The following is a 22,693-nucleotide window of genomic DNA, read 5'->3' on the forward strand; positions in this document are numbered from 1 at the left end:
ATATAATCAACTAAGTGAGGGTTCAAAATGAATTTATTCTAGCTGGAACTTGAATATAATTTATCTTGTTTTAGAAGGTAAAACATGAACAACAACACTACAAAATTAAATATGGTTATACTATTGATATCACCTTTTAAAAAGCAAATATATGAAAATCAGTTTATCACAACATTACATGAACAACAAACTCCTTTTACTGCCTACAACAACAGAAATAACTACAATTTAACGTTGTGTCCCATTCAACTTGACATGAAAAGCTTTGCAACAGGGGCACCTATAGGACAAGTGACAGAATGGCAATCATTTCACAAATGCTAAGAAAGATTGATCAAAAACAGATGGGAAACATAACAAACTGGTAACATTTGAAAAGGACACAGCCAGTATAACCAGTGGTGAGTTGTCCTCGTGTTGTTTTCATCAGCCGTCCTGGCTCGGTTGACAGATGAGAGAGTGTTGTGGACGACACACTGTCTGTCATGTCATAACTGGCTTGTCACCACCACCATAGTCTCTGTGGCTGAAAAAAAACAACAACACCACCGGTTTGTATGGTAAAAATGCACACGCTTAGTGTATGTGACCATGTCACTTTGCAACATACAGTTCATATCCTAGAGTTTAAATAAGTAGAATGGACATAGGCAGCAGGACTTCAACAGAGAGCAAAGAAAAGTGTAATAATACTGTATATGAGCCACTGGCCTCATGAACTGAGCATCTGTAACCTATCCTGAAGATGTCCATTCTACTCTGTCTCTAGCTCTACAAAGACAGCTGTGATTCTAGCTGTGCTGCTTTTGACAGTTTACCTTCTTAACTGTACTATTACATCACTGAGCAGCTTTTTACACTCCAGATAGACACCCTGGGCTCTGTGGATATAGGCAGAAATACATGTGGTCAGAGCCTAACACAAGGAAGACTCAGATTATATGTATGACTGTATGTACTGTATGTAATTTTATTTCAGTAGTAAAATAGAACTGCAATAAATATAGCCCCATTGTGTTCTTTACTGTGTTGTAATAATGATATGCCCATATAAAGTAACAATTAAGATGTATTAACATCTTTGTTTACATACGATTCAAGCTCAGTCTATATGTTTTCAGTTAGGTTTAACCCTTGTGAAAAAATGACCACTTTCTTGACATTTGTGTTGCTTTTTTTATGTTTTTGGTCCTTTTTCCAACTTTTCATTCAGCTAAGAGCTTCTTTTTTTTACTACCACTAGTATATACACAACTAACACAACTATTGCCACTAGTTTTACACAGATCCTTGGAATTCATGGTCACATTGAATTATGCCTAATTTCTTGGTTAAACAAAAGAAAATTATGAATTATTTTGACTACGTAAGAGCAGAGCAACATATGTTAATGGATAATCACAGGCTGTCAAAGTTTAATAACTGTTTTCAAACTTTTAAACTTTTTTCTCAAATGCTATAAAATTAAATAACACCGCAATTTAACTGATCATTCATTTTGCCTTGCAACTAACTATGTATGGAACCATCCATGCTATTTAGAAGCAATTTGTTAGAAAGAAACACATATTTCTGATATAAAAATCTTTGAAAACGGATCAAATTTGACCCAAGGACAACAAGTGAGTTAATTAGGTGGTCCTTATTTGAGAACCACCAATGAAGAGTCTTTAGGATCTGAGAGCTTTCCAATTAACAAGGCCCTTTTATGTGCAGATGTAGGGAGGGGGGTTGTAGCCAAGTCAATGTTCTGTCAGCGACCATGATCAGTGGACAGAACACAGAATAGGCTACAATCCCTGCTCGGTGCAGGGGTTGCCAAACGTTAGCCATAAATGTCAGCTTACAACAAAGAAAACCTGTTAAAAGTCAACCGAAGAACCTGCTCACCTCCACAATAACTCTGGGAGAGGTTGACAGTGGATCCTGCAGCCACTCCAAAACCTTTATTGAAGATGAATCTAGTTCTAGATGGTGTTTTAGGTAATATTTTATGTTATATATTCAAACATACAAATCCATGTCTGCGCCCTTAGTTCAGTTACAGCTCCTCAAAGCATGAAAAGCAAAAGTGGAATGGATAATATTAAAATTAAAATTCAAGATCCATTCAAATGTATCATTAAGCCATGTCAAGAGGCACCGAAATGGAATGTCACTATTATTAGTTTCACCTGTCAGTACGTCTGCTGTGACAAAGATGTATTTTGTTGCTATCTAGCGTCTGAAATTGTCACTCTTTTGCCCACACAAAGATTTTTGATGTCAGACTATTTTGTCTATTGGGCAAAACGATAATAAAAATCAGATCTGAGAGCAGCCTTGGCTCACCCTATTTATAATAGACAATTGTGTAAGTATAATATGTATTGTCTGACAGGTGGAAACAAGCTTAAAATGTTGGGTATGATTTATCTTATATTAGCCTTGGGGGCAATGAAGAGGCTTTTATTCTGCACTACTATTTCATTACATTTAAAAAAAACAACCACTGTCTCTATTATGTAGAATTATAAATAATACTAAAGTAGGCATGGGGTACTCAAAAAGCTTTTGGATGGCAGTTCATTGAGTATGTTCTTACTTTGTCCATCCACCAGTGACACTTCCTCCTGGACTTCTTGTGTTACATCCACAGCTTCCTCCATGGGCAAAGCAGCAGGTGGCGCCCCCACCTCCGCTGCTGATGGAGCAGAGTGGCAGGCGTGGCAGTGCTTGGCCTCATGTGCTGCAATCTCTGATGCAGACTCTGCGTCAGCAGCTGATAGGACCTCCAGGTCCGACCCAGAGGAGGCTGCAGCCAGCTGAGTCGTGTCCACAACACCTGCAGCTCCAACGCGTGTCTCGTCTGCGGACGCTTCAGCTGCTGCCTCCTCAACGGATGTCTCAGCCGCAGGGGACCTCTCACCTGCTGATGTCGCATCCGCTGGATCAGCAGCAGCGGTGGTAGTGGTGGCCTCCTTCTCTGGTGTGGCATCTTCAGCGGGAGCAGCATCTTCAGGCAAGGCCTCTGTGGAGGACACAGCCTGATCTTCCCACTCATCCTCACCCAGCTCCTCCATTGTCGGGGCTGAAGTTGTAGGTTCTTCAGACTGAGATACAGCCACCGCCTCTGTCTCCTCTGCCGCTACAGAGGCAGATGTCTCCTTTTTAACCAGCTGTTCAGCAACTGGAGCTTCTGCATCTTCTGCATCAGCACCAGCTTCAGCAGACTTCAGCTCCTCTTCAGGCACTACAACCGCCGCCTCTTCGGCCGCTTCTTCAGCTACCACCTCTGGGATTGCTTCCAGGACTTCTGGCTCCACCACCTCTGGTGTGAAGTCCAAACGTCTTCCACTCTCCTCTAGTTCCTGGACGGCTTTCAATAGACTCTTGTCACCAACAGACAATGCTGCAATCTCAACTGTGGAGCCGGCCAAGATCTTCACAGCTGTGAGCAGATCGGGCATATACTCTGAATGACAGGAGGACAGGAAGTAGTGGCTGAGATGTTAAATACAGTATAGAATATAAGTTAACACATTACAACAACTCAGAATATTTGAGTATAAATGAGCTTCAAGTGCATGTAAATATATACTGATTTAAACTCCATTAGAAGCTGGCACCATATGAAGCATTACTGTTATATGATGTAACAGAAATTAGAGCATTGCATTTTTCTATCAAATGATGCTTTCTCTTTAAAAAGACCAAACCCCCTCCTACACAAGGACCTTGACTATGTATTTTAGTGCTGAAACAATTTCATCGGTTAATTGATTTGTGAAAACACAGAAAATAAATCTGCAACTATTTTGATTTTCAATTACACAATTTGTTATGTAATCAAACAAAAGATGCCAAATACTGACTTGTCCAGCTTTTCAGATGGGAGGATTTGCTGCTTTTCTGTGTATCAAATAATTGGACATTGAATATCTTCCTGTTTTGGACTGTTTGTCAGAAAATGACAGACATTTAAGGAAATCACAATAGGTTCTGGAAACTTGTGATGTATGTGTTGACATTTCATGCACTTAACTTTGGGTTAAGGTAATTGCCAGATTAAGAGATGTTGTTGCAGCCCAAGTTTAATCCCCTCATGTAAAACTAGGATTAGATGTAGACTATTTTCCCATTCACCTTACAGTGAGCACAAGGCATGTGCAGCCCTGATTCTGGTTTAAACAGGGCTTTGCCGTGGTGTTTTGTGTAAATTACACTTACCTTGAGCAGGTGTCTATCACTGCATGGTCTACAGTCACCACAGGCTCAGGGAAGAAGCTACAGGAGACTACCTGCCCAGTTCCTGCTCCCTCTGCTGGTATAATCCTTATAGAAAAAAACGTGTAAAACACGGCACTTTGAAAGCTTTGAGATAGAGTGTGGTGAGCACTTACACTTTTGGGAGACAATTTGTTTAATAGCACTACATCTGAATACAAAAAGTGCCTTAACTCTTGACTTTAAGACTAGGATAAACCCTATATGGACATTAATGAAGACGTTCTCCACACAACGTTCAATTATTTCACTTTACATGACATTTGTATGTCGTTAGTAAACATCTCTGGATTGTCACCAACAATCCCAGCCCCATGAGCCACCAGGACACCCTAAAACAAGCATTTTGATCTTGGATTGGTTTTAACCCCTCTCTCTGGGTGACTGCTTTAAACTACGCTCCAATTAAAAAGCCAACACAAATCTGGTTTGACAATCAAGGGAATTTAGAAAGAAAAACTGGTGAGCAAGGTCCACGCCTCCCTCCAACTTGTTGAGCAGGACCTGCTGCCACAGAAAACAGGCATGTTGCTTCTGGATTAGTGGGATTTAAGATTGTTCAAATCTTTATTCTAATACTTAGACTGAAGGCACAGGAGCAGGAACATGGCACAGGGATTCTTCAGGAAATGAAGTTTTCTACAGGAAGTGGGTGTGTTGCACCTACAATATAATTGGTACAATATTTACTGCATGTCAGGGTATACAATCAAAGCAGCAAGGAGCTAAGGGAGTCACTGAACTACCACCCTGGACAAATAAAATTCAATTATTCTTATTCTAAAAATTGTATTCGTAATTGTGATAAATGCAAATAATTTAAAACCTTAAATAGCCGTTTCAATCATACTTTTACCACATAACCATGTACACATAGTGCTTTAAAGAAAATCCAATATTGAGACACTTCGTTCTCATCCAGGAATGTTTTATTGTTTGAAAACTATTAACCATAACGACAACTTGCTCAAAGACAGATGTATGAATTTTTTGTAGTGTTCCCTGAAAGATTTCACATTTATAAAAGTAAAGAAACATGTCAAAGAGAGTTAACACTGCAAAAAACATCTTGTACATGGCTGTTGAATTCGTAAGTAGTAGTAGTAGTAGAAGTTGTATTTGAGAATGGAAGGTCATTATGAAGCGAATAGGAAAGAGGAGATACGCAAACATGATTAAAAAAACTGGACCAGAGCTGACGAGCTGTGTTTTGGTCAAACTTCACAGTGAGATAGTTCAGGAAATACACAGAATTAGTGGTCCATCTCTCTACTTTTTTCGCAAAGATTCATGGGCTCTAGCTGGAAGGAAGCATTTGCTTTGCAGAAGACCAAGTGCAAATAACGTTGGAACGAGAAAAGACAACTTAAACAACATATCAAACGGGCTACATTCATTCACCGTGCTGACACGTTTAGATAAGGAAGAAAATGCCAGGATGTCATGTTTTAAGGGCACTTAGAATACCATTATAAGGAGAACATTCATCAGCTCAGTTCTATCACAGTCTTACTAACTGTATAGCAGCCAAACCATAATTTGGATTTGGTCGTTATAAAAAAATCCTATAGAAACTAAATTTTCCAAACTGAATCTTAAACACAGCCGAATGCTTCTCGTTTGGGTCTGAAGATTGGGGTAAGGGAAGGAAGGCACCCAAAAACTGGACTGATGAACCCCCAAATGGTATTTAATATCCAACTAGAAGTGTTTTTTGTTTTTTTTATTAATCAAAATAGGGGTTCATAAGTCCTTTTTGCCAGGGCCAGAGGTTTGGGACACAGCACAACTGACTCTAGCCCTACTTTCTGGGCAGCTATTGCACCCTCACAGCTTTATGCAGCCACCTCTGCAACAGGGGCTGCCTCAGCCTCGGGGGCTGCAGAGCCAGTCTCTGCCTCAGCGGGGGGAGCGGGAGGGACTTCTTCTACTGCTGCCGTACCAGCGCTCTCTGCCGCAGGGGCTTCTGCTGCAGGGGCCTCTACTGCCGCGGCCTCCTCTGTGGCAGACACTTCCACAGCTTCAGGAACTGCAGCTGGGGTCTCCTCTGTGGCAGCCACTTCCACAGCTTCAGGAACTGCAGCTGGGGTCTCCTCTGTGGCAGCCACTTCCACAGCTTCAGGAACTGCTGCTGGGGTCTCCTCTGTGGCAGCCACTTCCACAGCTTCAGGAACTGCAGCTGGGGTCTCCTCTGTGGCAGCCACTTCCACAGCTTCAGGAACTGCTTCTACAGGCGGAGCAGCTTCTTCTGGGACTACCGGCTCAGCTACAGCCTCAGCAACCACCACCTCCGAGGCCACGACGGCTGCTTCTTCAGACACGGCCTCAACGGCCGGTTCGGCGGCGGTCTCCGCTACTGGTTCCGCAGGAGCAGGCACAGCCTCGACGACTGCCTTTTCAACGACCACCTCTTCGGCAACTTCTGCGGTGGGGGCTGCCTCCTCCAGCAGGGCGGGTTCAGCTGCTACTTCTGGAGCTGCCTCTGCCTCAGGAGCTGCACATTTAGAGGTTGGGAGCAGAGATAAATAAAATGGGAAAAATTTGACTAGCTTCTCTTCATTAGTTGTTATCTGCGTCAGAAAAAAAAGGAACGTAGGATGAGAATTATGTTTAAAAAAAATGCAAATAGGTCAGAAAGGAGTGCAAGTCAGTACAGTAGACCACATTAACAAACAAAGCTGCAAAAAATATTTATTATCCTCATTGATTGCATTTTCTGTCACAGTAAATAATTACCATGCCTAAGCTCTGGTATCTGAAAAATGATGATTATTTTGTTCCATCAGTACCCTTACAAATAATATATAATTGAATGCTGGCATTTGCAGTAACAATACCAAAAGTGCTCATCAGTAACACACCATGCACATAAAAAACACTATTTTATAAGGAAACTCCTCTATATTAAATAATGTTTTAGTGTGTCTGCCTATTGGAACCAACAGCTGATGTTTTCAATAATTACATCCGCCAAGCAGGTCATGTTTTCGTCTTGGTTTTTTTCACCAGTATTATGGCAAAAGAACGGTCCGACGTTCATAAAACTTGGTGGAAGGGTGTAGCAGTGGCTAGTGGCTGTAGCCCATTACATTTTGGAGCAGATCTGAAATCTTTGGGTGGATACACAAATTATTCTTCACTTTTGTGCTGCACGGAGTAGTCAGAAAAATGAGTTTGATTGGAAAAAAATTGCATTGCATGCCTTAGTGAAAGTTAGCTCTCTCTGAGGAACCTTATGTCATCTTCCAGTTAATGTAACCAACTGATTAAAAACATTTAAAAAAGTAGAAATAGTGAAACAAGAATCTGATTACGTGCATGCTAGTTAAAAAAGCTAGCTAATCAAATAAATTAAATTAGTACCCATTACTTCCTCTTGTCTAGAGTGTGCATACTACAACCATTAGCAATAATGTACAGGGTTTTGATATTACTGGAAACTGGTTCTTCAACGACTTGGTTCAACGTAATACAAGTCTAAAATAAGATACTACAGTTCAAAAAAATTAACATAAAAAGCTGGTTTCCTCAAGCAGCCTAACAAAAACAAACCCACCTGATTGTGCAGCACACTAAACTGCACTGTAATGACAGTGAGTGATGTGTACTCCGATTAGTGTGTCAGGACAATGTGATCCTTGATCACAATCACTGTAATAACTATCAAGATGTTTGTGACTTTGTTTCCAGGACATTTTGGCTTGATTACATAATGTGATCACTGGCCAGTTTAAAGCCAGAGCGGTTCGCTCTCCAGCACTGGCGGGAGCAGAGCTTTATACTCTTTGAGCAAAAAAAACACTTCCAGTGAGCATGCACGCAAACTGAACCAGTGGCTGCCGCCGCTTATCCCCTTTACAGGCTAGTTAGCGGCGCTGGGCGCGGAGCCAGGATCTCTCCGGGCTTGTACTGGCTGAATAGACAAATAATTTGCAGACAGAAATCAAAACAGACAGGCAAGATAAAAGCTATTGAGAGTGATCATTCTACCGTGTTTGATGTTTGATAGTTGTGAAGTGAAGCCAGAACCAACTAGGAAATACAGCAAGATAATCTGCTTTCCATTTCTCAGTCTATCGCAGGTGGGGCCCCATTTTTGTTGAAGGCGAAATATGTGTCAAACCATTCTGAATGAAGTATTGTGATGCTTCGGAGACACCCAGTCCACAAATTGAATACTACAATCAGCTCGTTATACACACACTATATACTTGACTACAGCTTGTTGTTGCTCTCACAGTAGGCCTACATATCATCACGTCAAACATTTTGTCAATATTTTGGTTTATGTCCAAATACCTGCAAAACTAATGTGCTTTGGGTTTAGTGCTAATTAGCCATTGTTAGCATGCTGAACTAAGATGAAGAACATGCTAATTAATTAATTGGACAATGGGTAAACGTTAGCACTGTAAGCATGTTAGCATTTAGCTCGAAGCACCATTGTTCCCTAGCAGCTAAGGACTAAACAAAGTCGTACTCTAGTAATTTACTGTAGTCATGACACTGAAATTTTCAATTGTGTAATTTACAAACTATGTTTAGACTCGTGTCAGCAACTGACCCTTTGCTGTGGAGCCCATGTTGCCGAGCCTGTCCTCGTAGCGCTCGGTGTCACCGTTGACTGTCTTGTAGGCCTGAGAGAAAGAGGGCAGACGTGGACGCATTACATTCCAGCACACACCAAAAAAAGGATAACAGTAGATAATGGTAGCTGTGTTACAAAATGCCAGCTTACACTGACATTTTGTCTGACATGAACAAACACAGCTGATATAGCCTGTGCTTTGTGTCTGGGCAGACTTGTACCCGTTTACTGTTTGTAGAAAGCACAAAGAACCTTCTATGTCCCTTCCCATGTCTGAGCTGTGGTGTTGTCTGCTACCAACAGTCCAGTCTGGCCTGAGGATGCTTTATATATAAGATGCTGATATAGGATGTTTTCCTATATCAATTTTCTTTTTAACTACCCAATTGTAATTACCCAAAGTAACATGATTGATTCCAAACAACGCTCTTTTGCAAGTAAAAATCTCTACTTTCATTATTTTTGAAGTGTCTTATTCAATTTTATAGAAATTGAAAAAAACATTGAAGTGGTTTCCAAATAGTATTGAGTAAAAAGAGACATATTCCAGTCTGTGATTTTCCATCAACATCCATACCTTTAATTTTAGTCTAAATAATTCCTAATTTCTGCTTTCCGAACTCAAACATAATTTCCTATAAGTCAAGTTTATTGACCAAAAATCCCAAAAATAACTGTAAAACTAAAGCTAAGTTAGTGTTACGTAGTGTTGAAAAAGTTTTTAAAAAAGTGATGAACATTGAAAAGAAAGTCAAAAGTGTTGAAAAATGGGACAAAAACATAAGAGAAAGTTAAAAACATTGATAAAAAGTGTCAAAAGTCTTGACAACACAAGGCCTCACAGTTGACACCAGCCAAAACACCACACTGTACACTACATACTTGATGAGACGATTTTGTGTAAGAGCCAATTAGTGCCCTCGTTACAAATGGGAACCAATCTTTGGTTCCTCGGGTGCAACCCGGAAGCACAAACTATTTTTGACCACATCAACACCACACAGGCATACAGTACGTCCCATTTGATTGTGTAGAATATTTAAGCGTGCAGGTTCTCAAATGTATTTGATCTAAGGATCTTCTAAAGAAGAGTTAGTCTTCTAAAGAGAGCTAAAGAGTTTTGAGGTAACCCTATCCCAAAGTTTAGAATAGATCGGAATGTGTCAATCTATTAGCAGTGTAGGAGTAGTTTGATGATAACTGTCCCACAGAAAATAGACAGAGTGAATTTATGTGAGGACAAGAAGAATATATAATAGCAGCTAATCTGATGTTGACGACAGCAGACGATCTTGGAGTGTCAGCAACTTAAACTAATCAAAAATAACTTTTTGCTTTGTGAAGTAGACCAGTATTGAGTCCATGTTAATTACCTCAGACAGACTTGTGAGCTGGGTCTCTCCTCCTAGTCCAGCTCACACTTTTTGTTTAGCGCGTTCATCTTTAGTGATTTGGGATATAATCCAGGCCAGAAATTCACTCTGGTCAAAGAGAATTCTACAACTTCCTTCAAACTTCTGTCTCCAATGTGTAGTGAATAAAAATGAACCAGCCACAGAAAAAGACCTGAAAGTTTAGATTTCTTTAGCCAGTGCTGATCTTTATGGTTTGGAATCAGAAGCGGACAGCAAAACTTTAGACAGGTGTTTTGTGAATTCACATATGCATTCTGGGAATGATGTCCACTTACATTAATAAGTGTATGGAAAGTATTATGCATGCCAGTAGAGTGTAAATGCCACCGGGGAATATCAGGGGCCGCCCCTGTGATTACGTTGTTTTTCCAACTCCCAACGTTCCCATGGTCAAGAGGAGTGTTCTTCTTTTCTGTTATATTGGGGCTTGGTATAACAATTTGTTGCATTACCGCCACCAATTGTTGGCCGTAGCCTAAAGCATCAGGTGTGTGAAAACATGGAGGCCACAACAACAAAAAGGACATCCCAAAGCACTTCAATTATGCATTACTTTCCTCATTACAGTTTGTACAAGAGCTCAAAACATAGGCCTTCTTGACTTGAATTGGTGTACCTGTTACTGGTAATAGCACACAACTTTTATAACTAATTTAAGTTACTCTGATGAAACCAGTGGACGACTACAACCTAAATAGATTGTGGACGTTGGCAAAATATATGACATGTACGAAGTGAATTGTCTATATCTAGGAAAGGTTTCTAACCATTCAACACATCTGAATGATTGTTGGCCGTGTTCCTGTACGTCAGATATCAACAACGCGTCAACAACTGGAAAACTACGTAAAATCTAGCCTCGGTTTCCAACCTCTGCTTCCCGCATGAAGTGACATGAATGACATTTTTACTGGGGAAAATGTTTCTCCGATGAACGCCCGGTTAAACTATAAAACACTTTGTTTAACATTATCAAGTCAACTTAACATAAATCACAAATTTACAATGTGGAATAAGAAGAGGACAAAGGGATTCCCTATTAACACGCAAAATTCCTAGACTGATTAAGCCCCGCCCATTCTGCCGGTGAATTGATTTGGCCCTGCAGCTCAGTCTGAAAACCTGCACGTTTAATTCTCCTGCTTCAGTTCACAATTTTGCAGGAACCAATCACAAACTGGCTTATCTACCTGGCATGCTATTGGCGGGTTTAACACGATGACGACAGAGAAGCAACCAAGCAGCTTCTTGTTTACATTCAACATAGCGGCCACCAAAATGCAGCAAAGCCGTTGATGCCACTGTCTCTTCTACATCACCCAGATCATTGGTCTGATTGGTTGAAGGACTATCTAATTGTGTACAGAGTCATTTGAACTTTGCCCGTTGATCACGCCTCTAGTGCAGAGAAAATACAGAGCTGGCTCCCCAGACCAACGGTCAGAACTATTGAGCTGGGCTTGGTCTGATGACTACAAAATTCCACCCAAAATGGACAAAAATGGTAATAACGCAGACTTGGACGTCAGGTGAACCTGGGATGGGAGAAATCTCAAAAGATACTCACGTAGACTACTGCAGCAGTGAGGCCTCCTCCACACAAAACAAAGTAGGCCATGTTGCTGGAGCCACCAGGAACCCCGAAGGCCATGTGTCGCACTGGAGCTGCTGAAAGACACAGAGGGCAGAGTTACAGGGTTAGTTTGGAAATGTGACAACAGCTGACCCTCAGCAAAGAGATTTACATTTACTGAAATTTATATCACTCAGTAAATGACTATTTTGGACTAGGATGAGTTGGGTGCACCTTCATTCAACCACTGACTTAACATATGCAGGGCATTTCCTTTTTGCATCATGGGATCCAAAGTAAGTATTTGTGGGTGTTTTACTCCAGAAGCTGGCCCATCAGAAATACAACTTGGCACAAAGACTAGTGCATTTCTGATAGCGTTGTCAACATGTCTCCATCCCTTAATCCAGTTACAAAATACAGCCCAGGTCATTTGTAGCAGAGGAGATGGAAAGATTTAGCAACGGCCAAGCCAAACACCAAACTGTCCCTTAAAGTAAATCCCCAATACAAACACAGAAACACTTCCTGCTTAACAACTTTAACATTATCTAGTGGGCCTGAATTCATATGAATTAATCCCTTAACACACGCACACACACACACACACACACACACACAAACACACACACACGTCAGGATCCGTCAAATGCCTCTTAATAGGCTACTGTTTGTGGTGCCGACTGGGACTGTGACACTCTAAAATATTTGCTGGTGTTTAAAGGATTGCCAGTGGTGCATGCAGAGGAGGCTGTAAATACCCCCCCACCCCAAACACTGCCTCAGCCTAATCTCTTTCAACCTAGATCTCTCTCTCTCACACACACACACACACCAAAGAGTGTGCATGCGCACAGTTTCAGTACATTCAATGTCTTTGGCCAGATCCACGCCGCCTCTGTGTGCACATGCACATGTGTTACTCAGCAACATGAGCATGAAAGAACACAATGAATAGCAAAGCCTCGCCCCTTTTAGTCCTTGCCATGTTTCACACGTATGTTCAGGCAAATCATAACTCGTCCTGTAACTTTTCCACTGACAACCTGCATCTATATACTAAAAAAAGACATGGATGAGTGTACACCTGCTGCATTCACAATGTGTTTAACCAGTCAGACTTACAGATTGCTGAAATCCCTTTCATCAATTAAAGATTTAAAATGACAGCTGACCATCTCCGACCTGAAGTGAGCTTGATCGTTTTCCCTCATAATAAAAAGAAAAATGCACACAGGAGTTGGTGTTGCAGGAGGGTCAACATCTCCATCTCCACCATCTAGACGGTGTATTTACAAGACCAATAAAATATTCCATTCACTAATGTCAGGCACATGATAATGCACAATGTTAAAATATGTCATTACCATCACAAAGTGTAACTGTAGGGGGCACCACTGCATGGATCTTACTTTGTACAAGCGGTCTTTAAAAAAAACAAGTGAAACGCAGTACTTGACATTCAAAAGCTGAGTAAAACCCTAACCCTTTATCCAGTATTATTAATAAGGTGAGATAAATGCCCAGTAGCCATTATTACTGGACGACGTGGTGATTTTCTTTTAAAAGTTTTCTAGGTACAGGTCAACAGTAGCACTTGTTTTAAGTAGCTCAGTCCATAGGGAGTTGGGTTGGGAACCGGAGGGTCACTGGTTCAAATCCCCGTATGGACCCAAAAAGTTGGGAGCGTGGATTGGTGGCTGGAGAGATGCCAGTTCACTGCCAGGTGCTCTTGAGCAAGGCACCGTACCCCCCCGACCGCTCAGGGCGCTGGTTCAGCTGGCAGCCCACTCACTCTGACATCTCTCCATGTATAGTGCATGTATAGGTCCTGAGCATGTGTGTGTATTTCAGGCCTGTGTGTGAGTACTAACAAAAAGTGTGTACACAGAGTGTAGTGCAGTAATTTCCCCATTGGGGACTAATAAACAAATTATCTAAATTATCTATTATCTATTATCTATTGCCGTATCAGTATCAATATATACCTAAGCCAGGCCATACAACACAGATATCAATCATATTGGTACATCCATCCATGGTAAGGGAAAAAAATGGTATTGGAACATCTGTAGTTTAAAGATTAAACAACATCAGTAGCAACAACCACATGAATGCAACATCGCCTCCTACAATTACTCTTTACAGTGGTGGTTACAGAATGTGGTGTGATACCGCAAAGCAACTTATCGTATGGCCAATATTTTGTTGTTGCAGTAAAGGAAGCTGCAGCCATAGGACAACACTAGTTACCAAACAAAACTGCCACACTGCAAAGTGTCAACACTAAAGTGCAGCTAGCTCTGAAGGGTTAAGGTTAGGTTAAAAAAAAGGCTTAGGAAACTAATTAAAACGTAGTAGAATTTTACCCATTTTGGTTAGTACACTTTTAAAATTGCTTTCTAGCAAAGACTAAGATAAGAGGTTTGATACCACTCGAATCTGTTCACAAGTGTATAACTGGAGCCAGCAGGTGGTTAGCTTAGCATAGAGACTGGAACGAGGCAGGAAACTAGCTAGCTTAGCTGTTTAAATTCATCCAAAAAAGAAAGTGTGGAGTGTTTTTACACAGAGGGTTATGTGCCAGATTATTTCTTGGCCCCAAGCAGTAACTGATGGCAGATTCTGCTACGGTTTAACTCAGTTTACAGTCTTTACGCTAAGCTAAGATAAGATAACTGGCTGAAGCTACATATATAATATGGTACCACTAAATTACAAGTGGTAGTGTATTATTAATTTTATGTGAACAAAACAACAAAAAATAGAGCCAGACATTGTCCCGGTGTGGATGCTGAGCCAACGTATCAGTCCGTCCTCCCTCCTCTAATACCATGACACAGCAGGGACAAGGCCATGCCCAGTTTATTTATACAGGTAAGCAGTTAATCCCTGCTGCCAGCGATGTTCAAGCCTGTAAAAATGGACACACATGCCAGGCAATAACAGACAAGAGGGCTGCTATATGATGACACATGTATGATCAACATGTATGCCCTCCTGCTACAGTCTGTCAGTGGACATGTCCTCAGGCAGAATGAGGGAGGGAAGGAGGGGACTATGCAGACCAGCAGGACATGCATATGTCCACAATAAGTTTTGTTATTTTAAACAGGAAATTAAAAAAGCAGTTTTGCCCTTAGGGTGAATTCCACATGGCAAAATGAGAGAGTCTCAAATCTCCGTTCACTTTGCATGTAGCCTACACGCTCCAGAGTGAGGTGTAAAATACAAATGCATACAAGTCAAATAAATCCTCATGTTGATTCAGGTGTAATACATGTAAATTGTTATTGTATTATGTAAATGCAATTTGTTTGAATGATTTTCATGTAAGGGGGTGACTTATTAAAAGGGGCATGTTGTCTGCTTTCCATGTCATCCAGCTCAATTAATACATCCTAAGACAACATGTAACCATGACAAAATATAATAAAAAAAAAAGAGTTAGTAAGTCTTTATTTCTTTTGACAACACGCTCGAGGTTTGAATAAGTGTAATAAAATAGAATGCATTTGATGCAGCTGGGTTATAAAACCTTAACTCAAACAGTTTTTTGCAGTGCGTGTGAGGCGCTCTGTCATAATGTGCAAGAACGATGTGTTCCCAAATGCAGGACACACCTCCTTCTGCCTGCTGCTCAGCACAATGACCAGAACTAACAATAAAAGGATCTCTTTATGGGACTTTTACATACGTCTCATATTTAACTAAAGTATTAATAGTCTCTGCTGCAGAACTTCTAAAAATTCATAGAGTTTTTAGCCTTATGAGTAGCCTCACGCTTTAGACACAATGTGTTTCAGAAAACCTTTCAATTAGCCTGGTTCTTTCACTTTAACTGACAGGACACGCACGGGACAGATCTGCTCTATCATTTGACGACGAATCCTGTAAAGTCCAATCAGAAGTCGTTAATTAACGGGCAACCCGAGGCTATACTCGCCATTTCTGGATGTCGGTTTGAAAGCCCTCCGTGCCAGCGGCCCCACTCTCTGCATTGCCCGTCTGCAGAACATCTTGCCCCGGTATCAGCTGTGTGTGTCCGTGTGTGTGCAGAGGCTTCCCGGCAGCTTTTAAAGATGATTGCAAAGGTCGGAGCACTCAGCTGCTGTCTAATGCTGATGCCAGAGAGGACACCCCCCCCCCCCCCCCCCCCCCCCCCCCTTTCAGAAAAGGATTAGTAGGACACCAGCGCGCTCCCTAGTGGCCCACCGGCAGAATGTCCGGGATGTTCTGTTGGTCTAACACATCACTACTCAATTATTATTATTCAATGTTGTGATGGTATGGATTCATACTGTCAGTACAACTATTAAAATTACGTCAAACAATATACATATATATTTATATATAGGCTACATATACACTACCGGTCAAAAGTTTGGGGTCACTCACACATTTCCATTGGACTCCATTATAGACAGAATCCCAGCTGAGATCAGTTGCCTTGCTTTTTTAACCAGGGCAGCAGTTTCCAGATTACATTATGTGCTTACATAATTGCAAAAGGGTTGTTTAATGTTTTCTAGTTAGTTTTTTAAAATAATATCAGATTAGTAAACAAAATGAGCATTTGGAACATTGGATGAATGGTTGCTGATAATGGGAAATGTAGATATTGCATTAAAGTTCAGCCACCCACCCAGATCAGCTGGTAAAACAGCATGACATGATATATGTATACAGGTTATACTATCTCTAGTACTTGTGTTTTAAGTTGTCTGGGGATTGAGCAGGTTTTAGTATGTGACATGTTGCAGAGAGGTGGACTTGCGACTTGGTGACTTGGAGTCGAGTCGAGTCACCATTTTGATGACTTATGACTTGACTTGACAAAAACATGAATGACTTGGACTTGGAAGTTAATGACTCGAGGCTTAACTTGAGGCGTGATGACTCGGATGACTTTTGTGTATTCAGAAGTTAGATTGTCAGCTGTTGAATATACTATAGTATAATTTAATGTTTTTACCTTTCTATCTAACTATCATGTATGCCACCCAGCGCTAACTGTGAATCCTGATTGGATGATTAAAGTCCTTACTATGGCAACAAGATGGTAACATCAAAGACCCTTACCCCTACCTTGTCTTTTGGGACCCTGCTACACCCTATCCTGTCTTAAAGACCAGATGATACAGGTAAGAGTGCTTGATCTTGGGTGTAAATAAAAGGGACTTGATTTGGGACTTCCTTGCCTTGACTAAAGACTCGACTGGACATGTGACTTGACTTTAAAACTTGCTTGAGACTCGGACCAAATGACCTGAGACTAAATTGGGAATTGAGCAAAGATGACTTGGTCACAACATGTTGTATAATGAGAGGAAATCATGTTGCCTTTTCTGTGGCGGATCAGACATCCCTCACACTGCTCTCAAGTGGATTACAGTCCCATGTGGTGGCATGCAAAGAGACAGTGAACTGTGCTTGCATAACACACACTGTGCCAAGAGCTTTTGTTAGGAAGAGCTCTGATTGCCCGAGGCAAAATGACAAAGTGTTGTATTCTCTTATATAGCTAATTAATTCCACCCATCAACGTGCCAGCACCAGATGTTTTCAGACAGTAAAAATGCCATCTTTCAGATTATTTATAATACACATTTTGAAATATTTAAAAGATCTGAAGACTTGAATCAGCCAAAGTGAGCATGCTGAAGGTTTAACCAGGAGAACAGCATACCACAGGAAGAAAGCCACTCCAATCGGTTTGTCTCAAAGCACTAGTTGATTTATTATTACATAACATGTTGTTAAGTACTGGGCAGGAATATAAATATCCAATCCGTAGAAGACCATGTAAAAAAAAAACATGGTAAAATAATGTATAGAGACAGTGTTGGGACGTCTTTAGAGGTGAATTTACTGTAAAAAATCAAACCAATAAATGGTATTCCTGCCACCTAGTGTCACATTTGGCTTTTGCACCAAGGAACAAGACAGCCTGATCCAAAAACAACAACAAAACTCAGAAGAACACAATTAAAAGCTCAGGTTTTAGTGAAACTCCTGAACTACTCTTTTCTCCAACAACTGTTTATCAGAGGACCTGCTGTGTCAAGTCAAGTCAACTTTGTTGTCATTTCTGCCATATGTGCCAGACATACAGAGCAATGATATAAGTTTCTCACTGACCGACGGTGCAATAAGGACACGTACAACAAGTAAAAGGTGGTGGTGGTGGTGGGGGGGGGTTAGAGTCCAGAGTTCTTGGTGGCAGAGGGTAGGGTGTTGAGCTTCCTGACAGTCTTTTAGAATCATTGACGCCTCCCATAACTCCACCTGCAATACTGCCCAGTTAATTCGACCTCCCGCTGGGTTTAGTCCTATTCCATTGAAGGTAATTCATAGAGTGCAATATAGCGGGGCAAAACTCTACCAAATGTACCCAGAAACAGATGGGATTAAAAGACAGGTACACTGTGGTCATAAAGGAATGTAAATAGTCAGCAACAATGTGCAAAAAGACATCTCTGAGGCCTTTGAACTAGAGCTGGTCCAACAACATGATTGCCTTCCATATACAATACCGTTACCATATACTACGAGCCCTGTATGGGTGTGAAATAATTTCTATCTTTGCTGTCGGTCTGACTCAGGTTAATCTCTCAAACAATGAACGTCAAAGAACTTTCTTTTAAAATATAAACATAATATTGAATATCCCCCACGCCATAAAACAACCAGTTTGTAACCATTTGCCATGTACAAGGCATGTAATGGGTGGATCCATCCTTTCATGTTTTTTTATTTCTCTGTGGATTATTGATACTTTCACAGTATTTATAGAGCACTGTAAACCTGATTTATAATAAAAAAGGCCATGGAAATCGTACTTTTCCCACGATAGGACCTCCGTAGCACAGAGAGTAGAGTAATGTGTGAAATTAGTGGAACGCCTCTTTTTGGCGGTCTCTGAAGCCTTGTATTTAGCTACAGTACAGCGGAAATCACTGTGAGAGTGGCCATACTGTCAGAAGTTGAACCGTATGCTTCAGACTTCTTCCCTTTTCCATGCCCCTTTGGAAGCAGGTGAAGATGTGTCAGAAACCCCAACTCCGCTTCTACAAACACAGCTGTTCAAAGTCAACAGTCAGAAATGTAGTTTGTTGAGAGATTTCTTATCTACACAAAAAAACTCTTCTTTTATTTCCACTTTTCAAACTTTTTTTCTCCCTTTTATCAGACATCATATGACAAGGTAAACAGGGGGGACAAGAAGAAATCAGGTTACATTGCAGTACTAAGGTCTGTGGGTCCTCAGTGTCCATGATTGTCTTTTGAAATCATGAAGATCCTTATTGTCCAGGACTTGGATTCAACCATTGGAAGGGTATTTTAAGGGGTGTAATTTGCTTTTGTCTTTCCTGAACCTAGAGGAAGACATCTACCAGTTGGCTGTTGAATGTTGCATCAACATGACGGACACAACCCCCCCCTCCCCCGGGTTGTTGCAGGATCTATATTGTCAGCAGAAGAGGATCTCCCTCGTCATGTGACGGCCTCTGAGTCATCGATTGGACGCACAATCTCAACACATGTGATGCGCGCCGCACACACTGCTCATGCAGGACGGTGCGTGACATTTCAAAAATGTGATGATTTGTCCATCTGGACACAGTCCTGCGGTGGGAGACTCTTAACAGCCAGGATTAGATTGTTCCATCCTTAATCATTATACACACCACTGTCCTAATGTTACTCATGTACAGCGCAACATATAGTGAGCCGGGACAGAGCCTCCACCAAATACATTCACAGTCTTTTATTTTGCATTAATAATATCACAAATATACAAGAATTTCCACATTTAAGATTGGTGTTTGAGTAACAGCAGCTGTATTTCAAATGTAACATTTGTTGTTTTGTCTTTGGTCCAAAACTGATTATTATACACACAATCACAGTCATTCGCTTCCTCACCCAAACACATGTTCACATTAATCACAGACCTATAAAGAGCTAAAACATCCCATCTGAAAAGAGAAACGCCTCTCAGCAGCAGGTCCATAGCTCTTTCTCGGCTCTTTTCTTGTTGAGGATTTTAAAGGAGCCGCAGTCCGGGGAGCTTGGTACTGAAGGTCTCTTCAGTTTGGCACCAAGAGCAGCAACGATGTCTTCCACTTTATCCTGCTGATACGACACCTCGGCATCAACTAGTCGACCGTTGCCGCATTTGTTTGGCGGGTTCTTGGCCGACGTCTCAAAAGACATCATGCCGTGGGCTTTGGCAAAGCTGGCCGCCAGCTCCTGGCTCACCTGGCCAGTGGCCCTGCTGGGGTCCCGCAGGTCGCTCTTATTACCCACCAGGAACCTGCCAGGAGAAAGGCCAGTGGAAAGGGACTAACTGGAGGATGGTGATATTAAAAGCTGTACAAAACACTAATATGGTCGCTGGAAGTGGACTACAAATGATCAATTTGATTTAAAAAAATAACTCAAACTCTGTCCTTTCAGTGAGTAGCAGTACACACACCGAGCAGATGCAGTTACCTGGGGACTAGTCTGAATCAACGAAAATCCGCTCTCTGTGTGTTCCCGTTCTTAAACTCTGTTCTTTTTGGGAAACAACAACAACAAACTTCAAGCTAGAAAGCCCCACGCTGAAAAAGGCAAATTTTGAAGAAAACTTTGGATCATGCAACAAGGCCGCTCCGCTTAATTCTTTCGGGGAAGGATTATAAAGAATATATTTACGGCGTTGACTCTCAAACTGGGACATTTTGGGACAGAGTGGTGGGATGGCTGAAGTAAACACGGTGATACACTGGTAAGAGCTAATAAGGTTTAACTATGTATCATGTTACTGTATTGTGTCAACAGAGTATTAAACTTCATTTAATATTGTACAGTATGTGGCGTTTTCTTCTGCAGGGTCCAAATGTTCCATCAAAACAAGTTCCTTCCCGAGACCTTGTTGCAGGACCCCCGTCTCTGTGTCCCAAGCTTAGCCCCGCCCAAGACGATCGGGATTGGTTTAAAGAAATGCAAACAACCCAGTGCATTTTTTGTCTCCTATCCTGGAAGGTAATGTGTGGTGTAGCCAGACCTGACTCCAAAGTTGGAGATAGGTCTGGCAACGCGAGACTACCTGGGGATGTCCTGCCCGAGGGAGTTCTGCCGGCACTCTTCTATCCAGGCAGTCAGACTGCGGAAGCTTGCAGGGCAGGTGACATCATATATGAAGAGGACGGCGTGGACGTTGCGATAGTAGTGTTGCACCATGGACTTACGGAAACGCTCCTGTCCTGCTGTGTCCCACAGCTGGAGCTGGAGGTTGGGAGGGGAGGGGGGGGGGTGGAATGGAGAAATGGACAGATTTGGAGGTGTTTTTAGAGACAGAAAAAAAAGTGGTAAAGAGGAAATGAATGAGAGGACAGGCACGAAGAGGAAAATGAATCACACACACAGTGAATCATCACAGAGGAAAAAAAAGAGCAGACAAGTTGATCTCAACGCTCTCTGTCACGCTTATACAACATACTCTGTGCGAATAACACCAATCTAATGCTGTCCAATCAAAAAATTACACACATTGGAGACAACATAAATGTACAACGTAATACAATACACTGTGTGTCCAAGACACAACACATGCGATGATCATGTGATTGAACTGCTGAATTAGGGTACTGCCACCTTTCTTTGGTCTAATGAAGGCACTGAACACAATAACACATTATCCATTTGATTAGTAGGTCTGAGCTGGGAAAGGACTTTGCATGAAAGCCTGTAAACACAGATACGAAAGGAAAAACCTTCAAATGCCGTGTCATCTGACCAAATCTGTCAGCCTTCAAAAACCTGAAGACCTGTGACCTGATTTCCATGAGACTTGGCTTGATTGACTTGGACTTGCACCAGAAGTCTAATTAAACAGCTCTGGTAAAATGGCAAGTCACTTTGCATTTAAACACACTTTGGATCATCATCCACTTACATTTCAGGAACCTCAGATGTTTCTTAAACTGCAGGTTCACTCTGGGAAAGACAGGGATTTGTCCAATTCCATTATTAATTGAAGGTACTGGGGGCAAAGCTGGAAAACCTCCTCTACCCTAAAGTTATAAACTAAATCCTGTCACCACTGACACACTTCCCCTGTCATGTGGTTGTTTCAAAACACTCAGGAAGTAGCACAAGCTACTAAACGCCCACAGTTTGAATATAGAATCACGGAATAAACCAGTCCCTTCCATGTGTTCACACGACACGGTTCCAAAGTCAGAGCTGAGTTAAATGGCTTTATGAGGCTGCTGATGTAACCGCTAACATGCCACTGGAATCAAGCATGTCATCCTCACAGTGATTTACAGGCGGCATTGGTTTTGCTGATTTTCTTTAATCCAGAGGACCCTGTCTGGGACAAATACCTCGGCAGAGCCACACTGCACGGTGGGGGCCTTGGACTAAGGGCTGGGCTATATGATGAGAAATGTTGTCAAAAGGCTATAAGATATCTATTGTTTACAATATTCTATGTTGTTTCTATCATGATGTTAAAAAAAAAAAGCGGTGGAACTGCATTACATCAATATTCTTTGCATGTTATCTTCACAGTGCAAAGTTCTTAATAGAACAGAAAATGCTCCGTATTCATCATCTGTCAAGTATTTATCCAAGGTTTGAAATGACCTATATCGGGAAAGAAGGTTTTGGCTATGTCATCCATCCTGATAGGCTGATTCAGAGCTCCCATAGGAGACACTAACGCAGTATAAAACACAATAAAACCAGTTAAAAGCACAGCCACTCTGGAATAGCCTGCAGAAGTCAAACTGGAATATTCTGTCCTCTCATATTCCTCAGTCCCTGCTTGGTTTTGTTTTTGTAGCATTACCCTGC

General features: G+C 41.5%; 2 protein-coding genes across 10 annotated transcripts in view; both read right to left on the reverse strand.

The window, feature by feature from the left end:
- Positions 1-425: 425 nt before the first annotated feature.
- Positions 426-22,693, reverse strand: part of LOC117954934 (fibrous sheath CABYR-binding protein-like) — a 27,084-nt gene continuing 4,816 nt past the window's right edge. For 2 of the 9 annotated variants that reach the window (XM_034889023.1, XM_034889025.1), the window contains exons 2-8: positions 15,789-15,877; positions 11,837-11,934; positions 8,831-8,903; positions 6,209-6,760; positions 2,585-3,454; positions 819-881; positions 426-526 (exon numbers count right to left, since the gene is read on the reverse strand). In XM_034889023.1, the coding sequence (XP_034744914.1) occupies positions 835-881; positions 2,585-3,454; positions 6,209-6,760; positions 8,831-8,903; positions 11,837-11,934; positions 15,789-15,861 (1,713 nt within the window). In that variant the 5' untranslated portion in view covers positions 15,862-15,877 and the 3' untranslated portion in view covers positions 426-526; positions 819-834. Of the gene's footprint in view, positions 527-818; positions 882-2,584; positions 3,455-6,208; positions 6,761-8,830; positions 8,904-11,836; positions 11,938-15,788; positions 15,878-22,693 lie in introns of all 9 variants that reach the window. The other 7 variants (XM_034889020.1, XM_034889021.1, XM_034889065.1 and 4 more) reach the window with 6 other exon arrangements.
- On the reverse strand, positions 19,599-21,163 carry LOC117955022 (ras-related protein Rab-33B-like). The gene is made up of 2 exons (XM_034889126.1): positions 20,940-21,163; positions 19,599-20,162 (listed from the first exon to the last, which is right to left on the reverse strand). Exons 1-2 carry the CDS (start codon positions 21,071-21,073, stop codon positions 19,844-19,846), a joined length of 453 nt encoding a protein of 150 aa, XP_034745017.1. The 5' UTR covers positions 21,074-21,163; the 3' UTR covers positions 19,599-19,843.

Source organism: Etheostoma cragini, chromosome 2 (genome assembly GCF_013103735.1).
Source record: "Etheostoma cragini isolate CJK2018 chromosome 2, CSU_Ecrag_1.0, whole genome shotgun sequence".
Taxonomy (NCBI): domain Eukaryota; kingdom Metazoa; phylum Chordata; class Actinopteri; order Perciformes; family Percidae; genus Etheostoma; species Etheostoma cragini.